The following is a 21,218-nucleotide window of genomic DNA, read 5'->3' on the forward strand; positions in this document are numbered from 1 at the left end:
TTTTTCACCCTTAGTGTCACTTTGACACAGAATATACTCTTTAAATAAATTCTAATATTCCATGTTTATTCACTATTTTATCTTTAACACTGAAAAAATGGCCACCAAATCCATGGTGAATCCCGCTATCAATCTGTAAAAACTGGTGGAGAGGGGTCATTCCTGTTGCTGCCAGCAACCTGCTGGCTCATTCAGGGATGTACATAATTTTCTTAACTAAGAATAACCCATAGTTATCTATATTATGTATGTCAAATGCAATAACACCTTGGTGAGGTAGTTTACTTTTCCACTCACAGAAACATTGATGTTTACGCATTAGTTATAATGGAAATCAATGATTGCATACAGGAGTTTTTGTCTAATGAACAAAAATTTGGAACCAATTTCACTCGCATAGTAAAGGACATGTGCATTTAAGGGATGTCTGACAAAGGTATCTTAAAATAACTATACACTCTAGGAATTGAGTTCAGGCAGCCCTAGAGGCTAAGCCTGTCAGAGATGGGACACTTGGGGAACTGAGTTAAAAAATCACCCTTCCTTTTAGCCATTCTCATCAGGGATATGCTGCAACTGTGACAAGCTACCTGACCTTGGTGGGCAGGCACTTAGCAACTGGAAGGAACCAAGTGGGTATAAAAGCTTCTTGAGAATGGCAGAGGGTGCTTCTTGGAGGGCTTGAATCATGGGCAGTGGGTGACTGTTAAAGGCTTAAAGGACAAGGAAGCCTGTCATACCGCTGAGTTCTCCTGCTCTGTGACGCCATCTGTATCGGCATCATCTCCTACACCGTAAAACTCATACCTCTGCCTGAGTTTGGTGGCATCTCCCCATCAATCTCTTGACTATCACCTTTGCAACCAGGCAAACATACCCTCTTGGGCAAAGAAATTATTCTTCAAAATATTATAAAATACAAAAAGCAGAAAATGTTTAGTAAAACACTTACAAGATTTTCCATATCTGTGCGAGCCAACATATACGTTCTCACATTACTGTTCTGATGGAGCAACGTATACAAGAGGAGGGTTGCTTGATCAGACGTCTGCTGTTCACACAAAGCTGTGTACAAACTGTTAAAGTTAATCTGGAAAGCATGTGGAACTGATGAGGGGAAAGGACTGCTATCTGGAACACAGAAAATAGAAAAATTTAAAAATATTACATCAGTATTTTTTGGACTGTGGCTTATATAAATAATGGAAGCACTGATAACATATACAATGCAATTCCCATTAATTTTGAATAAGTCACTACATTTCAGATTCAAAATTTCAGTTTATATTTTAAATTTTACTTTAAAAAGAACTAAACTCATGTAAAGCATAGTGACGACAGTTGATAACATGTATAACTGAAATTTCCTAAGAGAGCAGAACTGAAATGTTCTTACCAAAACAAAAAACAAAAAACAAAACACAAAACTGTAACAATTTATTTCTCTGTACTATCTAAACCACTATCTAATTGACTTCGTAACTATAAGACAATAAACAATATGAGGTAAACGATACCCTCTTTCCTCATTAGAGAGAACATTCGGAGAAAAAAATAACACAAACCTTGTGTATTCTTAAAGGACATAATGGCCTGCTTGTAGGGGTTTGGAGCATCTGCAGCATCTGTCAGGTTGGCCAGCACCAGCAGAAGCAGGAGACTCTGGTTGGCCAGAGGGGAAGAAAGTTCTGGGGTGGCAGCTGCTTTGCTGCCCACACCGCCCAGTGTGAAGACAGTCCAGAGTCCAGCTTGAGAAGAAAACACACAGTTATGGTGTGCTGGGACGAGTAAGATGGATATGTTTCTGTACAATATTCCATGCTTTTTCATATTTAAGTTTGAAATATCACTCTGTTTCTTGATTACAAAAGTAAAATAAGCTCACTATTTGAAAATTCTCACATTGTGCAAGGATATAAAATTTTTAAAGACTATCATCCCCTCTTCCCATAATTCCATTTCTACCTCCCATAGATAACCGCTATTAAGTTTCTCTCTCTAGATTTTTCTTTACATATCAAAACATACACATAATTAGAATAAACGTACACCTTTCTAGCAATATATTTGAAAACCTAAGCAAAATATTAAAATATCTAGGAAAATACAAAATGCCAAAATTGGCCAAAGATGATGAAAGCCTGAATAGTCAAATAACGTTATAAGAGTGGAAAATGGAGCCAAAGAGCTAACCCTAAAAAAACAAACCAAGACCAGATTGTTTTTACAAATAAGGCTACTAAACCCTCAAAGTACAGATAATTCTCATATTATATAAGCGGTTCCAAATTACAGAACAAGAATCCTATTTACACAATTTATTTGACAAAGCTAGAAAAATCTCCTTGATACAGAAACTGGATAAAGACCGCATTTAAAACAAAATAGAGAAATGAATAGAGATTTTTAGATAGCCTAAATCAAACAAAAGCAGACGAAATCTTGCAGAAAAATTTATTAAAAGAAAAAACGTATCATGATCAAGAATGTTTTGTCTCTGGGGCCAGCCTGGTGGCACAGTGGTTAAGTTCGCACGTTCTGCTTCAGTGGCGCAGGGTTCGCCAGTTTGGATCCTGGGTGCAGACCTATGCACTGCTTGTCAAGCCAAGCTATGGCAGATGTCCCAAATATAAAGTAGGGGAAGATGGGCATGGATGTTAGCTCAGGGCCAGTCTTCCTCAGCAAAAAGAGGAGGATTGGCAGCAGATGTTAGCTCAGGGCTAATCTTCCTCCAAAAAAAAAAAAAAAGAATGTTTTGTCTCTGAAATGCAAAAATTGTTTACCATTAAAAAATCAATTTACTTCTCTTCATTTAAAAAAGATGGAGGAAAAAAAAATACGATCATCTCAATAGATGCCAATGTTTTTTAAAAAAATTAAACATAAAACCTATTCTTAAAGAAAAAGAATTCTTACAAAGTAGAAGGGAAAAGGAACCTCTCTGGTTTCTAAAGTCTACCTAATCAGGAATCCACAGTGGTTAAACTTTGGAAAAATTCCCATTAATATCACCAACATCAGCACTGTCATACTGGTGCTCCAAGCAAAATCATTAAGGCAAGAAAAAAAAAAAAAAGAGGAACAAAATTTCATTATTTGCAGGACATCTGAGGGTGCACTGTCCAACAGAGTAGCCATTAGCCACTGTGGGTATTAGGCACTTGAAATGTGGCTAGTCCAAATGGCATGGTGCTGTTAAGTATAAAATACACTCTGAATTATGACGACTTTAATGTAAATGTATACTTACATTATGTAAAATGTAAAAATCTCTAATTTTTAATACTGATTACATGCTAAAATCATATTTTGGATATACTGAGTTAAAGTGTATTGTTAAAATAAATGTCACCTGTTTCTTTTTATTTTGTAATATGACTACTAGAAAATTTAAATTACCTATGCGGTTTGCATCTATGACTGACATTATATTTCCATGGGACAGAGTTGCTCTAGAACATCAAGAAAATCAACTGACACACTATTAGAATGAATAGATTTTCGTACCATTCTATGGTTAAAAAAATCAACATATAAAAAAATCAAAAGCCTCTACAAGCAATAAATAGAAAGTCCAATCACAGCAGCAACAAATCCAATAAAATATTCAAGAATACACACACAAGAGATGTGTAAGACCTTTAAGCAGACAACACAGAACTGGACTGAAGGCCACATGAGAGCCGAGTTAACACGGAGGTACAACAAACTTCCGGACGAAAAGACTCAATGCTGCGAAACTGCCCCCAAGGGAATCTAAAATTTATATAATCACTATCAAAACACCAAGAGCAATTTAAGTAATAATTTGTAAAACTGTCTAAATAAAATATTGCTGGATGTAAAAATAGCTAAGAAAAAAATTTTTGAGAAGGACTAATCTGGAGAGGAACGCTCCTGGTCAAATAGCAAAATTTTGATAAAGCTACAGTCATTTAAAAGTATGATATTGACAGCAGAGTAGATAAACAGTTCAATGGAATAGAAATGAGTTCAGAAACAGATGTACATATATTTGAGAATTAACCTTATGATACAGATAGTATTCCATATCAGTGAGAAAAAGATAAAATTCTATAAATGTCTTTGGGACAAGAGAATTTAATCATTTCCTCAGTATTTAATTATAGAAGTATGTGTATAAACCTTGAGTTGAGAAATTCTTTTTCGTATGCAAAAAACAAAAATTCAAGATATAAAGAATAGTAATTTGACTACTTAAAAATTGAATACTTTTATGTGATGAAATATATCATAAACAAGACAAATAAGAAATGAGGACATTTACAATATGTAAAATAGAAAAGGATATTTATTTTTTAAAAAGACCTCTTGCAAACTAGTAAGAGAAAGAAAGATAAGAATCCAAAATAAAAATAGGCAATAAAAATGCAAAGTAATAAACAGAGAAAATTAATTAATATGATAATGAGATCATCTGTGAGAAAGAAATTTTTAAGAGTTATAACACCCAGTATTCATAAAAGTACAGAAAATCAATAACAACAGTAAGAGATCAAAGTGGTACTGAATTTTTAGAGGATATTTGGCAGTTGGCATTGAAATTAAAAATCCACATTCCCATCGACCCAGCAGTATTTCCCTTTACTGGAGAACGCTTGAATAGGTACACAAAGACGCACAGACAGAAATATTTACCGTAATACTGTTATAACTGTCAGACAATGGAAACAATGCAGCTGTTCACCAATAGCACATGGTTACATAAGCTATGGTTAACTAACTCTACAAAATACAGTATAAAGAGGTAGGATCAGGCCGGCCCCAGGCCCAGTGGTTAAGTTCACATGCTCTGCTTCGGCAGCCCAGGGTTTCACCAGTTTGGATCTTGGGCGTGGACCTATGCACCACTTGTCAAGCCATGCTGAGGTGGCATCCCACACAGTAGAACTAGAAGGACCTACAACCAGAATATACAACTATGCACTGGGGGACTTTGGGGAGAAGAAGGAGGAGAGAAAAAAAAAAAGATTGGCAACAGATGTTAGCTAGGGCCAATCTTAAAAAAAAAAAAAAACAGAAGTAGAAGTAGGTATCTACGTACCAAGAAGGAAGTATCTCTAAAGTATCTAAGGTAAGATCATTTAAAAATCACTCACCAAAACCATATATGTATGTAGGTGTGTGTGTGTCTGTGTGTATATATGTATATAAATATATTATTTTTAAAACAGGAAGGACAAAGCATACATCATACTGGTAACAGAAATCACGTCTGGAATGGAATTCAAGAAGGATTTTTGCTTTTTTGTATAGTTAAATATTTTGGAATAAGAATATATTCATTTATTCAAAAATAAATATAATAAAATTAATATAACAGAACAATGTAGACCCCATTGGTATGCGATTATGTAGGATATGGAAAAACTTCATCAGTATGCTATTAAAAGGCAAATCACAAAACAGCATACATATACAAACCAGCTTTGTGCACACATCCATCTCTGCATGTAATGCACCCACAGGGCCCGGCAGGGCGCACTGCTGACCGCGGTCAGTTCTCTCCGACTGGAGAAGAGCAGGCGTGAAGGCGGCTTCAAGGAGCCTCACATTTGTTCAGTGTTTACTCATTTGACTCTTTTACAACGTAGATGTATTCAAGCATAACTTAAGCAATTAAAAAACAAGAAGCAAAGAGGGAAGGAAGAAAATTCCTGGTCACCAACTCCAGAAAATGTGATGCAATACACACTTAGGCCCAGGATACAGCCCTATGATTTTAATTTTTAAAAAGTGCCCCCTGATAATTCTGGAGAAATAATCAAGACATTAACACTGATTAGACCTAGGACAGTGGCAATGAGCACAATATTTTAATCTCTGTACACATCTAATTTTTTTATTACTTACTACAATGGGCAAATGTCATTTTTACGAGAACACCTTTGCTAAGGAAATTAAATGCACAGCAACTGGACAGCCAAATAAGCAAAATGGATGAACTTTATTTTTCCTCAACTAACATAAGCAGATATTTTTTCTTCTTTATACTGTAAACAGTTCAGTGTGAACATCTGTTCATTTCTAATACTTTGCATTTTTATTGAACACAGGATATAAAACTATCTCATGGATATCCTATCAATATATCATTTCTTATATAATCGTGTCCTGCAAACCTCAAACTTTTTCTGTGACTCACTGGAACGAGTTTACTATTAACTCTTACGAAGCTGTTATTTGGAAGTGGGGGTAAATAGCCCTCCTGCCCAAGTTTCAGAGTTCCCCAGAGGAGTACACAGGGAACCTCAAAGCACACAGCATATCTGCTATAAACCTTCAGGGCGGTACAAGCAAACTTGAGGCCTAGCACAAGAAATTATTAGGAAGAATTTTTTGTTTTTAATGTAGGAAGGATTTTAAGATGATTGAAGACAACAGGAAAGTTTCTATTAACTACTGTGCTCCCTCCTTTTCATTAGGAAAATCTGAATATTTGGATAAAAATTACCAACTAGTAATTGATCATTACACAAGACAAATTTAAATTTATTCCAAACAATGTTCGTGATATAGTTGAGAGACTCAAGACATTTAACAAGGAAAGCAAAATTATATAAGAACGTACAACCAGTAGCCAAATATTATTTGCTTTGGGACTGATTTGTTGTTTATCTTAACATTTTTAAAAATTTCCAGTCACTTCCTTCTCCTCAGAGCATGCTCCACAAATGTCTACCCTTATATCCACCACTGTGTGTTCCAGGATTGTAAGCAAAGAAAAACACAATTGGAAAGTTCAATCTGCAGCAAAAATAACCACAAAATGCTCTCCGAGGTAAAATACAAGTGTTTTTTTTGGATCTTCTTCACAGCTGCGCATCTTCACTACCAGGAGAAATCAGAGTTGACTACCTACCACTGGACAAAATTCACAAACAAAATTCTGACTTTCCTTTAGCACAACTTCACTCTCCTTTTTCCCCCCCTTTAAGTTTTTCCAAGAGGGCTGAGAAGCTGCCTACAATGTCAGACAAACACTGAGGAGCCATCCCCCACCCCCACCACACACCCAGCCCTCCTTCCTTCCTCTGTAAATACTGCTGCTATGTCGTCTTTCCTTATAGGGAGAGACGAGGCAGCCTGCCATTGCCTACATTGTAGTTTAAACTGGCCCTTAATATTGGACCAGAATTCTTCCAAAAGTTCATTTCTTTTTGCTGATCCAAGCCTCTGATCTATGACCCAAGAATCTTAGTGGAATTGCATTTTCCTGTTGGCAAAAAAAATTTCTCTCCACCAGAAAAATAAGGGAAAGTTACAGTATATTTCCTTCTGTTCTAAAAACCAAATTAAGGATAGTCTCCAAAGTTTTTTAATTGTATCCCTCAGGTCCTCCAAATAAACTCCTAAAATAAAATTCTTCTAACTAAAACCAAAAAGTACTGAAATTAACTAAAAGAACAAACCTGGTGTTGGTGATTCAATTTTTTTAAAGTACTGACTCAAGATTATTTATCCTTAACAATAAAAATGTGAGAAAGATGTAAAGTATGACAAACTGAAGCATCCATAAAAATAATAATCATGAATAAAAAAAGAACTCTCATTTTAAAAAATACTGAACTCAAAAATAAACACTATTTTATTAAGACAATGAAATTTCTGGGTTTTTTAAAATATTTTTTATATTACTAAAAGTGCTACTTGCCAAATGATAATTGATTTCTTATATCTAACAAATATATCACAAGACACTGATTACACAATCAGAACTATACAAAAAATAACTGATACTATACACTGTCATCCCTAGTTATAAAAATCTGCTAAAATGGTCATATTCACACATTTTGAATCTGTAATATGGTAACAAACCAGACATAAAAGAATTAAGGAGAAGGCAGGTCAGCTATTAGAAACGTGTATGAAAATTCTGTCTAGAGACATTTCAGTCAACAGAGATAAAACGTAGTCAATTAGTATGTAGTGAATGGTCATTAGGGCTCGGTCCTAGGCCAGGGACGAAAAATACAAAGAAGAAAAAATCATGCCTTGCATCTGAGGAAGTTAACAGCAGAGAGAGAACAACATTCAAACAACTACGAACCAATTTTAACTAACATAATGATCCAACACAAATATCTAACTCTTAAAACACTCATGCTTTTCCTACATAAATGTAGTGAAATAATAAGGGAAGACAGTTTCACTAATAATTAAGATGCTGAACATGCATTCCAGGTCAAACATGGTGGCAGAGCCAACTACCTGATCCCAATACCATCCTCCCTTTTTTCTCTTTATTGATAAAGTACCCTGGGAGTTAGCTGGGTAGGACAACATTTCCCAGTCTTTCTCACAGCAAACTATGGCCCTATGACTAAATGCTAGCCAATGGGATGGGACTGGCAGTAGCATATGCAAGTTTTTGGTCACATCCTTAAAAGGAAGCTATTTTCTCTTCACAACCTCACCTTTCCCAAGGGCTAGATCCCAGGTCTGGCGGTGAGGAGACTGATTTGACTTTGTGCATGAGAGCACCACCCAAGGGAATAGCAAAACAAGATCGGAGGAACTCAGGTCCCTGGATGAGCTCAGGAAGCAAACCCACTACAACCCTGGAGCAGCTCAGACTTCTACGTGAGAGAAATAGAAACCTTCTACCCTGTTTAAGCCACTGCTATCTGATGTCTATTAAAAGCAAAATCAATATCCTACATAAGACAATTACATATCATAAACTTTCAGAATATTATTGCTTGGTTAGAGACTTTTTTAACAAATAACTTTTAAAAATTCTTTGCTCATCATAACTTCTAAGAACTTGAGATTATTGTAGATTCATGTGCTCTTGTGAAAAATAATACAGAGAGATCCCATGTACTCTTTATCCAGTTTCCTCTAATAGTAACATTTTACAAAACTATAGCACAATATCACAACCAGGATATTGATATTGATACAGTCAAAATACAGAACAATTCCATCATTGGTTAGGAACATTTGCATGGAAAAAAAATTTGATGGTCACTTAACTCGTTTCAAGGGTCCCAACTAACCAATATACCAGCCGCAGAGGAAAATCGCTGTCCCCAAATATATACTGACTGCCTGTGCACTTTGATACATTCTATTCATGATTTATTAAGGGTCTACCATAGACTGCGCTAAGTGTAAGAAACTGGATTAGACACGATGAACTCAAAGACAATGATGCCCTACCCATGGAGCTTACAGTCTAAAGAAGAAACGAACATGAAGCAGAGACAAGCAAATAAATAAACTGCAATCAGTTTGTGGGGGAGAAAAAGAATGTTACCTAAATGCCAGGATGATCCTCGAAGAAAAAATAGTTCAGAAATCTATCAATGAATAGATCTAACCACTCACTTATGGAGTTTTTACAAGTTTATAATTCAACCAAAGATTCCATTTCACCTCCTCCCTTTTTAAAATTTTCTTTCATTTCTCTTTTTTACTTTCTTGCTTGTTTGGAAAATCCTTCAAGGTCCAAATCACACTCATCTGTTCTAATATATGAAGCAAAAAAAATACCCCTTCTCTCCTCTCTGCTCTCATGGCACTGTGGTTACACCCCTCTCTCTCACTGCACCTGCCACTGTCTGACTTTGATTATACTTGTGTACGTTACATACACACAAGTCTTCCTGCTGACTCCCTGATGGAAAAGAGCTACATCTTTTCCTTGTTTTATATTTCTTAAGGGCTCCAACTTATAAACTCAATATGTTCCTTTACTTACTTCACTTTACTTTCTTACTTCAGTTACTTACCGAAAGACATTTCAAAAGTGTATAAATAATGCAGATTTTATATTTTATATTTTAAAAGTGCGTAAGTGATACAGATTTTCTATTTGCTCTTTAAAAGAAAAGCATGCTATTTTTAAAGTTCTAAATCCAGGTGTCAAAAATTGGCTTTAATTCTGTATTTTAAATTATAATATTTTGATGCCGATGCGGGCACTAGGAGACAGGTGCTTTCGAGACCAGCATTAGAACTATGAATGGGTACAGTCTTCGTGAGGGGCAATCTGGCGATGTGCACCATAAGCATTAAAATACGCAAATTATCTGCCCCAGCAAGTCCAATTCTGCAATTGATTCTACAGAATGAATACAAAGATCAACCTAAGTGGCTGTGCATCTTAAGACTCAACGAAAATGGACACACAAATATCTAATAAGAAGGAATTGGTTGAGTTAACTGTGACATATTTATCAACACAATTAATTGAAAACCAAGCCCATGGTTAGAAATCCAGGCACAGCACCCAGAATGTCAATAAAGTTAACGTTTTCCCAGTAGGATGTCACCTAGTATTTAATACCCAAACTTCCTAGAATATATCCCTTAGTTTGCTGCTTTTCGGCTGTTTATAAAATAATCTTTTATAGTATATATCTCTAAAATTCAAAACATTTTAAACAAAATTGTGTATACGAGGGGGAATCAAGTTTCATTTCAAATATACTAGTATGACAGAATTGTTGACACTTTGAAAATTGAACTGAGTGTAAAAAAAGGTAGATGGACGTCTCAGGTGTTATTGGTACTAAGAAGGCATCACAGTGTCATGCCCACTGCAAGCCATTCTCTACCACTGGGTACACACATTAAATGTGTTTCCGTAAGACCTTTCACACTGAGCCCTCGATTTTGCTAAGTGTTATACACTAAGAAGCAAAAGTTGAAAAGCTGTTAAAGAAAATTCTGGCAAAGGGAGCAAAATGAGGAAAAAATGACTAGAATGGAAGCGAGCATGTTAGTATTTACAAAACAACTGTTCGTTAACAATCATTATTTGATCAGGAAACTATGTTTCAGTGATTTTATATAAAAACACACTAGTCTGTTACTTAAACATAGGTCTTTGGTGTGCTTTAGAAAACTGGCTGAATATTTTGGGTTACTATGTACACTATAATTTTTAAAATTTAAAACAATGGTAAATAGGTTCCGGATTAGCATTTTTAGCAGAAAGTCTGATTTTCACGAACGGATTACCTACATTAAGTGGTAGCTACCTGCATTGTCTAACTCTACTGGAGGGCCGCTGCTACGGTTGAACCACAAAGGGACACAAGGGACTTTCTGGAGTGATGGAAATGTTCACTATCTTGATTATGGGGCTTATTACATGACCAAGTACTTGTTGAAACTACTAGAACTGTACACCACAAAAGGTAAATTTTACTGTATATAAATTATATTTCAATAATCTTGACTCTCCCCTTTCCCTCTCCAAAAAAGTGTCAGCTTGGATGTAGGGCAACTGGAACTCTCACATATTCTAGTGAGTATAACCTGGTGCAAATACTTTGGTAAACAGTTTAATTGTAACTACTACAGTTGAATGATGCACAACTAGGATCCAGCAATTCCACTAATTATTGTACCCAACAAAATGCTTACATGTGTGCAAAGATATGCACAAGAATGTACACAGAAGCATTATTTTAATAGCCAGAAGTTGGAAATAATCAAATACACATTACAGTAAAAAGGATAAAATGTGGGATAGTCTTAAATTGGGATAACATATAATAATAAAAATGAACACTATGCGTCATGCAAAAACATGGATAAATTTCACAAATAAGTAGAAGAAGGAAGACATAAAAGAATACGTAGCATATAATTCCATTTACATAAAGTTCAAAACTCATCTATAGTGCTAGAAGTCAGGACAGCACTTTCCTCTGCAGCTGGGAGGGGAGAGTGATTAGAGACAGGGGTTTCTGGGGTGCTGGAATTACCTGACCTGACTGGTAACTACCTGTACATTCATTCACTTGGTGGTAATGAACTGCACTATATACTACCTAGTATAGCTATATAGCAAGCTATATACTAACTGTGCACTTTCCTGTATGTTACACTTAGTTTACCGCTAAGAAAAAGAAAAAACAGCAATGCATCCCCTTTTGTAAGATGATGATGATGATGATAGGTATATACCATCACTGTTCAAAGTGGTTACAGTGGTTACCTTTCATTACAGAACTAAAGGTGATCTGTTTTTCTCATTAGAATGCTTAGATTTCTAAAATGAGTATGTAGCAAAACCAACCATATAATTTGAAAAAAAGTTTCTAAGATATTCTTAGAACAGTATTTCTTAAAAGAAATATACTCAAGTGTTGGTTTAACAAGGAAAATATCATATTTGATATTATATCTTTATTAAAGGGCAGAGTCCTCAAGTACTTCTTTTTCTATGCTATCAATCTATATGTTAAGAGAACATGATCTCTAGCAATTATTTTTGTCATTTTAAAATGAATGTAAAACAGCAACATACACAATCTTGAACTACGGCCAATCATACTACAGTGCTGGGAAAGGGGTAACAAGGGTCACTAATAGTTTCACTTTTTCATGTGTGTTTACATTGAAAGCACTCTTAAAATATCTGGTGACCACTAGCCCCTAAAACAGTTTGGAGTCAAATTCAATTTTCCTAACACAAAACAACATGATATTACTACCTCCCATCCTGTGCCCCAAAAGAAATGCTTTGGCCATCTCAAAAAAGAGAAAAAAATATACCATAAAGGAAGAGACAAAAATGTTTTAAAAATCCAGAGGACAGTAAAACATTTTATCCACCTTTGTAGTTTGAAATCTGTCAGAATCTGTGATCTATAATCCAGCATAACATAAGCCATATGGAACTTTTTAAAACTTTTATTCCTTTAAGAACAGAAAATAGAAAACCTGTTTAAAAAAAAAACTTGAAAAAAATCCACTGAAATAATTCAGCATTATGAATTATATGTGTTCAGTATTATGAAGATGCTGTTTTCAAAAAGAAAAAACAACGAAAGATAATAGAATTCATTTGTCACAGTAAAACTCTAGATTTGCACATCCCTAAAATAAACATTTTTGAGAACATAAGATGAGCCAGGCACTATATTAAAGTGTAAAGAATAAAGAGAAATAAAATGAGTAAGAAAACTACTGTCCTGGGAGATAAATCCTATGTCACACCCATATGGGAAACTGTGATCCATGAAATGGGAAAGGGGCTCAGAGGACAGACAGCCCTTCCTTTGAACAGGCCCATATCTGGTTCCCAGTAACTTCATTCCATCTGTCCCACTGTCCCACGCCCCTACAGCAGCGTCACACCCATATGCGAAACTGTGATCCATGAAATGGGAAAGGGGCTCAGAGGACAGACAGCTCTTCCTTTGAACAGGTCCATATCTGGTTCCCAGTAACTTCATTCCATCTGTCCCACTGTCCCACGCCCCTACAGCAGCGTTTCCCAAAATGATGCAGAGACCACTATGAAGTGAGGGATGGTTAAGCACAGCACTTTTTAAAAATCTTCACTAGCTATGTATATTAGAAATATATATAACTAGCACATCAGTCTCACAATTTTCAAGGACTTTACCACTCAGCATGAGGACAGAGTAAATCTGAAAAAGGGAATCATTTTAAATTGAAGTAAGTAAATTGGAATTCAAGCTGTACTCATATAAAATCATGGCGGTTGCATGGATGTGGTTGAAGTTGGAGAAATACTGCCTGCCAGGGAAACAGTCCTCACATCACAGCTCCAAGCATCTGGCAGTGTTCACCTCCGCAGAAGTGCCCCTCTTCAAACCAAAGCCCTGTCCCCACAACATTTCCCCCGATACGTGGTCTCTGACCCCTCAGCACGCTGCCCACCCTTCCATCTGCTGGCAGTGAGGCACCCCCAACAAAACATAAATTTAGGTATGTGTGTTAACAATGGAAGAGTAACAGAAGTACCTTTCAACAAGCTTTAACCAAATGCAACCATCTACTCCTTCAGCTAAGAAAATCTAACAATGTAATCTGTCACCCCTGTGAAAATTACAGGGCCTTATCATGTCTATAACTTTCACCATTACTACGAACCTCTTCTGTCTCTTACACACACTGTACTATCGCACACCCCTGGCTTGCATGACTGACGTCCCTGCGAGACTCTGGGTTCCCTGGGATGAATGCCTTCCCTTCTTCACTGTGGTTTGATTCCTTTGTATCCCCAGGACCTACAACTTTTTATATTACATTAAAAAGGAAAACGATGAGTAATTTTTAATTTTGCATTTTTGCAGATTGATTTTTTTTTACCTTTTACGTAAAAATATTCATATGCAAATCTTTATTTTCTCCAAATAAAATTCAAGGTTGAAATCTGAATTATGCATGAGATTTTATCAGAAACTACCTAAATTAACACTACGATTAGACTAATACTCAAAAATAAAGAATAAACCCATTAACTTTAACATCAGTGACCAAAAAGAACCTATTTGGAATCTACAAATAAAAGTTTCTACATAGTAAACTCTTAGCCAGATTGCCTACATTAGAATCCAAGTTCCACTTGTGAAGGAGTAAATATTAAAGTCAAATGACGCAGATGTAATAAAGAATGTAGTATAGACTTATTACTACCTTCACTAACAGTCATTTTTCCATATAGGTCTCCAGCTGTTACTTTTCTGGGAATTAAGAATTAGTTCCATGTGACATGGCCACAGATACGAAAATCTTTGAATAACTAATACCCCTTGGTTGAAAGTGACATTTGAGGAAAGACGGAAAGAGTTTCTTCCCCAAACTGACCATTTCAATGTTACTGATAATACCAAGAAAGGCTTAGTGATGGAGGATGGTGTCTCAGGCCTTAAAAGCAGCAACAGCAATGTCATCTATCATCAAAGGATAAGAAGAATAAGACGGGAGCTTGGAAGGCACTAGGAAACCAGAATCTTTGAAATGAGAGGACATACATAAACATTTGAAAAAAGATGATTCCAAATTAATGAAGCCAGAAGGTTCCCAAGACATAAATGATCAGCAAACAAAAGTTACAGGAAGTAAACATGGGATATGCAAATAAGAGTGAACACTGTAGACTAGAATGGTCTGAAAGTACCCATGAAACTGACAAAATATTCCCAAAGCATTCAATTCAATAAGCACATAGTAACACTAGTAGTTTCCAAAGTGGGTCAGAGAAGATAATATTAGAACTTTGTGTTTCCTCTAAGAAATATGAAGACACTAAGTGTTAGCAGTATGCATTATCCAGCCTGGCACTGGGGCCCTCTCTCAGCCCATCTGTCAGGAAGTCACGTGTAATGCCAGTAACCCAAGTATCCTGAGAAGAGTAGGGGTCCTGTCCGCAACAGGGGTGACAGAGGCCCTCGCGCCTGCCTTCTCTCTCAGCATAACGAGACACTGTGGTTTAGTGTGCTTAATTATATTTTCTAGGTTTAACTGAACTGACTCTCATAAAAATCTATTTCAGAAATGATGGAACCATAAAACTGCTTTAAAACTTTCTGGCAAAGAAATCACAGAAAAAATATATACTAAAGATTCAAGAACGAGCAAACAACAACACAAAAACAGCAGAGAGACCCTTCCACTACCCGTGTGGGCTCTTCGTTAGCCATTTTGTAAGCTAAAAACAAAGGCAACACGAATCAGATCTCTGAAGAAAACTGCCTCCCCATCCATTACCAACACTCTCCAAAACACAGCTTTCTAACAACTATTATCAGCAGTGAACATGGCTCTAAAGATATACTGCTCCTTGAGACATTAAATAATGACACTGTGAAGTCATTATGATTAGCAAGACACTTAGAAACTCATCCAGATGATTATTAATAATAATTTTTGTAATATCAAAAAGATTTTCTGTATGGTTAATAAACAATTTTAAATACTTCAAAATTTTTATTTAAACTTATCCTTTGGAAAACGTCAATTTACAAATGTCTTATAATGTAAACAATATAGTAGCATAAGAATGCATTATATAATTTATAAATCAACTCACTTAAATTGGGAGTCTACTTTAAAAGGTTATATTGATGGGATGTACAATCAATACAGTTTAAAGACCACCAGACTCATGGGACAGTTGAGGGGAGGGGGAGTGACAGAAGGAAAGTGAAGGGGACGAAAAAGAGCAGCTTCTGCCATTCAGTGATGATCTACACAAGTTACCACATTTACGTCTCACCAAGGATTATTATTATTCTTCTTCACCCAATTTTACAGAAAAAGAAATTAAACTCAAAGAGGCTAAGTTCCTCAGTCACATAAGAGAGCTAAGTGGATCTGCAGCCCGGTTGCTGTGAGTCTGAAGTCAATGTGCACATCCACTACCCTCACTGTCTCTCCGGTTCTAAAACAACAAAGGGGGGCCCTGGCCTCAGCTGGGAATTATAACAAAATTTGAAATTTACCAGGGGTCAGGTCTTTAGCACCTGGGATATAACAGGCCTCAATTCAATTTCCTACAAGGAAATAGCATTCTGTGGTTTACAATGAGTCTGGCCCCAAGTTATCTTGCCAGACATCTCTCCAGTCTTCACCCTCACCCATAGAACACTATATATTTTTGTTTTTGCTTGGATTGGTTTTTTTTGCTCTTCTACCTTCCGTTTGTCTTGGCACTGTATCTGCATTTCTTTGTTTTGTTTTTTTAAAAGATTGGCACCTGAGCTAACATCTGTTGCCAATCTTTTTTTTCCCCCTTCTCCTCCTCAAAGCCCCTCAGTACATAGTTGTATATTCTAGTTGTAGGTCCTTCTGGTTGTGCAATGTGGGACGCCGCCTCAGCATGGCCTGATGAGTGGTGCCATGTCCGGGTCTGGGATGTGAACTGATGAAACTCCCGGCAGAGGGTATGAACTTAATCACTCGGCCATGGGCTGGCCCCTGCATTTCTTGATTTCCCCCAGGGAACCATCTCTCCTAGGCATTTTGCCCTTTTCTTACGGTAAATTGTCTCTTTGGCAGGATGCTCAGGTTCTTCGATGAATAAACTGTTGTCACTACCTTTAAGGTGCCCCTAATCCTAAGAGAGGAGACAGGCAGGCACGTCTTATAATACAATGGACTGGGAGTTTTAGAGAGTCCTATAGGGAAAAAAGAGGACTGGCTTTGCTAGGGCATGCCAGGAGAGCTTCCCAAAGGTGGCTACCTGTGACCTGAGGTGTGAAGGCGAGTGACAGATCTGCAGGGGAGAGGAGGGAAGTGTTTCAATCCACGGAATGTATCAGACAAAGCTGGTCAGGCATGATCCTTTGGTGAACCTGGAGCATCCAGTCCACTGGAGACGTGAAGTGAGGTAAGGCTGGAAAGAGAGTGCAGGCTGGGAGGGGGCTTATGACGGTGCTTCTCGAGGTAGGCTCCACTGCCCGATTCTGAAGGACCACAAACAGGCTGAGAACTCAAGTCTTTGCTGATGTTCTCACAAATGAAGGACATACAATTATATAACCTTCCTTTTCAGTTTTACCTGTGATTAATACTGACCTATTATTAACTTAAGAAATCGGTTACGGGATATTGTATTTGGTTTTCATAAATTTAGAAAAGACAATTACTCGAGTTTATGGGAGATCCTCTAAGTCTCCTATCGAAAATCTGGCTGCTGCGCAATGCTTGTTTGTGCTGCAAAGCTCCTTGTGCACATACGTGCTTGCACAGACACACACCACAGGTGGCTGGAATTCCTGTAGTTTGGGAGAATAATGTTGGCACTATCCATTTTGTTTTGAATTGGTCATGGGCTTCAACTGATGCATTTCAAGCCTTTTAAGTTGCAAATTTCTGTTAAATTAGCTTCAAAATGATCAATTAAGAGGGTTGCAGTTTCTCTGGTTAACCCTCCAGAAAACAGTGATGCATACCTGGTAAGACCACACTCACCATAAGACACCCTACCCCTGCCAGGGCATGACCAACGAGCAGGATATAAGGGAGGCTCACGGGGCTATGACTCCTTCAGATAAGACACCTCCTTCTCAGGCCATGAGGCCAAAAGCTTCACCAGGACAAACTGTCAGAGGCTATAATTAGAAGTGATACCCTACCTTCCCCTAAAAGATCATCAGGACTAATCATATTATGCTTTCTATCCCTGTTTACCTGGGTCAGCAAAGAGACCAAAAGCTGTATCACACCTGGCTCAATGCCGTATGGTTCACTGACCCTGTCTCCCACAGCTCTCCTCATCCCAACCCTTCTATTATGCTTTCTAGAACTCCCTATCCTTCACCAGAAAAAAATCCTCTATCGAGCTCAACCTCCTTAAATGCCGCTGATCTAACAGAAACCTGGGTGTCCCCTGAGGACAGTTCTTTCTCAGAAGGCTTTTCAAGTGGTGACTTGCTTGTTCCTTCTCTACAACCTATGTACCACAGAGACGACTCTTCATTACTGCCTCCAAACCATTTCCCCCCTGACGTCCCAGCTACCTTGAAACATCCCATCAGACTATACTACCCATCTACCCTTCTTGCTACAGTCATCTACAAATGCTGTCACTCCTGCTCGTTTCTAATAATTTGAGCATCTGGCGCACTCTTTCCTCTATACTACTCCAGTCCTCGTTTTTAAAATTTCAACATACTCACAGTCAAGCCACCCAAAAATATGGCCTCTAAGGCCTTGATCTGCTTGTTCACTTCCTCTATCCTACCTCAACTACCCATTCCCATGGTCATACACATTCTCCTTACTAATAATTGCACTACCAGTACAATTCTGAATTCATACATTCCACTCTTTGACTACCACCTCCGAGCTTTCCAGTTCATTTCCTCTAGTACTGACTCAAATAATTTTTGACCTGATTGATTCTCTCCACCACTTTTTCATTGTCCGTCACCCTCCCACACACACACTCATGTCTTCGCTTCCCTCCTCATCCAGCTAGGATTCTGTGGATCAGCACCAGCATCACTCCCTTGCATATTCCTTCCTGACTCCCTCACTCCTCTTTTCCTCCATCACGTTTGCCAAGCAAAACCACAAACCTTGATTAAATCCAACTCTCCACCTATTCCATGTCCCAAGGCAGCAATACACAGCTGAGAACAACATACAACCATCCCAATTGCTCTTTAAGTTCATCACCACAAATTCCAAGTGGGCCCTCAGCTTTGACAAGCAATCCCATTACATTTCTCAAGTCACCTAAGGGAATTAACTCCCCTTCAGCTTTCTCTTTAAACTTCCAAAACCAATCGCCAATCTTCATGCTCAGTTGACTCTCACAGAATCAATCAGAGAACTACCTTGTCTTTCCACCTTAAATCTAGAAATACATCTGCCATCAACATGTACATACTCTGCCTTCACTCCTGTTATAAAGGGGTGAAATATCCCTTCTCCTATCTTTGGGAATATCAACTTCTCCATCTCTAATAGAATGTAAGGTCTATGAAAGGCAAGCATTTAATAATAATTCTAGAATTGAAACAAATCATTCCGACCACAGTTTACAAACATATTGTGCCATTTTCCAGGCAAAAACATCCCTAGAATCCATGTCCCCTTCCAGTTGCTGCCTTATATTTCTGTCTATACTCTTAACTCCCAATCTCCTCTCAACCCACTCTAGTTAGCTTCCTAAACACCACTCCACCTAAATGATCCTTGACAAAGTACCCAACAACTTACATCTTACCAGATCCAACAGTCAAGTCTAAGGCCTCACTTTATTCAACCTCTCACTCAAATCTGCATGAAGTTGCATATTTAAGATTTTGTACTTTACTGCATCTACGTTATAACTCAAACATGAGAAAACCTCAATGAAAGGATTTCACAGATCAGATATAGTTGGAAAGAGAATTAGTGAACTGAAAGATAAATCTGAAGAAACTACCCAGAATGTAGAGAGAGAGAAATGGAATTCTGAGAGATTAATAGATATGGAGAATAGAATCAGAAGGTCCAAGACATGTGTGACAGTACTTTCAGAAGTAAAGAGAAGAGCAGAGACATAATGCAAGAAAATAAAACTGCAGATCACAAAAACTACCAGAAAGTAGTGATTCAATGATCTTTACCACCACCCCCAAGGTCACAAAACTAGCAGGCTTAAATCTAGGTTTCAGGCTTTTTGCAATATATCACACCACTCAGAGAGGAAAGAAGAAAGAACCCAGTTGGCTAAGAAACTCCATGAGGCTCAAATCACATATATGCTACTTCTCCAACTGGGATGCATGAACTCTTGGAGCTAGTCCATGATATGCAAGGTATAAGAAAGGTCAGAAAACAAACATGGGACTTTTTCTAGGACCATTAATTTAACACAAAGATTTCAAGGACGTTAATTAAGTCACTGATCTTGCACATTAATTCCATCTTAATAGTAATAAAACAAACATGGATATGTTTACCGAAGCAGAACTTAAAATGTGCATTAATTTATAAGATAAAATATGAAAACTTACCATGTGCCAAGTGGTTACTGATAAATTCCTAGATCCTTAAGGTTATGTATTCATTTGCCTCAAATATTATGGTTAGGCTTAAAAAGCACTGTCAATGGCTTTCTCAAAAATGTGTGAAATTATTACGAATGGCAGAATTCAAGATGTGTTTAACAACAAAGACCCTTTGTGTAACTCACTCTTGTTGTTTCTTTTACTCTGAACTTAAAGGTTTTATTTTGTGAAGAGTATAACAAAAATTCTGGGGGACGGAGGACAAAAACTGGTACACAGAGAGGGAGAGGTCCAAGGTTCTCTCACACCCCACTGTTTTCTGGTAGCTGTGAGGTTCTGATAATAACTCCTAAAAACAACCCATGCTAGAAAGCTAGTTAAATGTACTACTGCTTTGTCTTCATCTACTATATGTTATTACCCAAGTGTAAGTCAGGATTAGGGTGAGTACAACTAACAGACCTGTGTGACAATGGCTTCAACAGAAGTCCAAAAGCAGGTGCAGCAAAGCTTTCATGTTGCTCCATGATGTGCAAGAGCCAGGCTCCTTTTCTCTTGTTGCTCCACTGTGTATGGTCTCCATTCCTAAGTCTACTCATGGTCCAACAGGGCTAAACCAGCTCCAGCCATCACATTTTCATTCAAGTCAGCAGGACAGAGATGAGTATATGCATTCTCTTTATGAACTCTACCTACAAGTTTGCCCATACCACTCTTGCTTACATTCCCTTGGCCAAAATATAAACTAGGCATGATTGCAAAGGGTTCTGAGAAATGTGATCTACTCTTGGCATCCATGTAATCAGTTAAAATGGGGGGGAGGGGCCAGCCTGGTGGCATGGTGGTTGGGTTGGCATGTTCTGCTTCAGTGGCCCAGGGTTCGCTGTTTTGGATCCGGGGCGTGGACCTACACACCTCTCATCAAGCCATGCTGTTGTGGCGTCCCACATACAAAGAGGAGGAAGATTGGCACAG

General features: G+C 37.5%; 1 protein-coding gene across 19 annotated transcripts in view; it reads right to left on the bottom strand.

The window, feature by feature from the left end:
* The window catches only part of DYM (dymeclin), a 359,439-nt gene that overhangs the window by 211,598 nt on the left and 126,623 nt on the right, over positions 1 to 21,218 (bottom strand). For all 19 annotated transcript variants that reach the window (XM_023647788.2, XM_070221038.1, XM_070221046.1 and 16 more), the window contains 2 exons: positions 1,566 to 1,748; positions 953 to 1,131 (listed from right to left, as the gene is read on the bottom strand). In XM_023647788.2, the coding sequence (XP_023503556.1) occupies positions 953 to 1,131; positions 1,566 to 1,748 (362 nt within the window). The remainder of the gene's footprint in view (positions 1 to 952; positions 1,132 to 1,565; positions 1,749 to 21,218) is intronic.

Source organism: Equus caballus, chromosome 8 (assembly GCF_041296265.1).
Source record: "Equus caballus isolate H_3958 breed thoroughbred chromosome 8, TB-T2T, whole genome shotgun sequence".
Classification (NCBI taxonomy): Eukaryota; Metazoa; Chordata; class Mammalia; order Perissodactyla; family Equidae; genus Equus; species Equus caballus.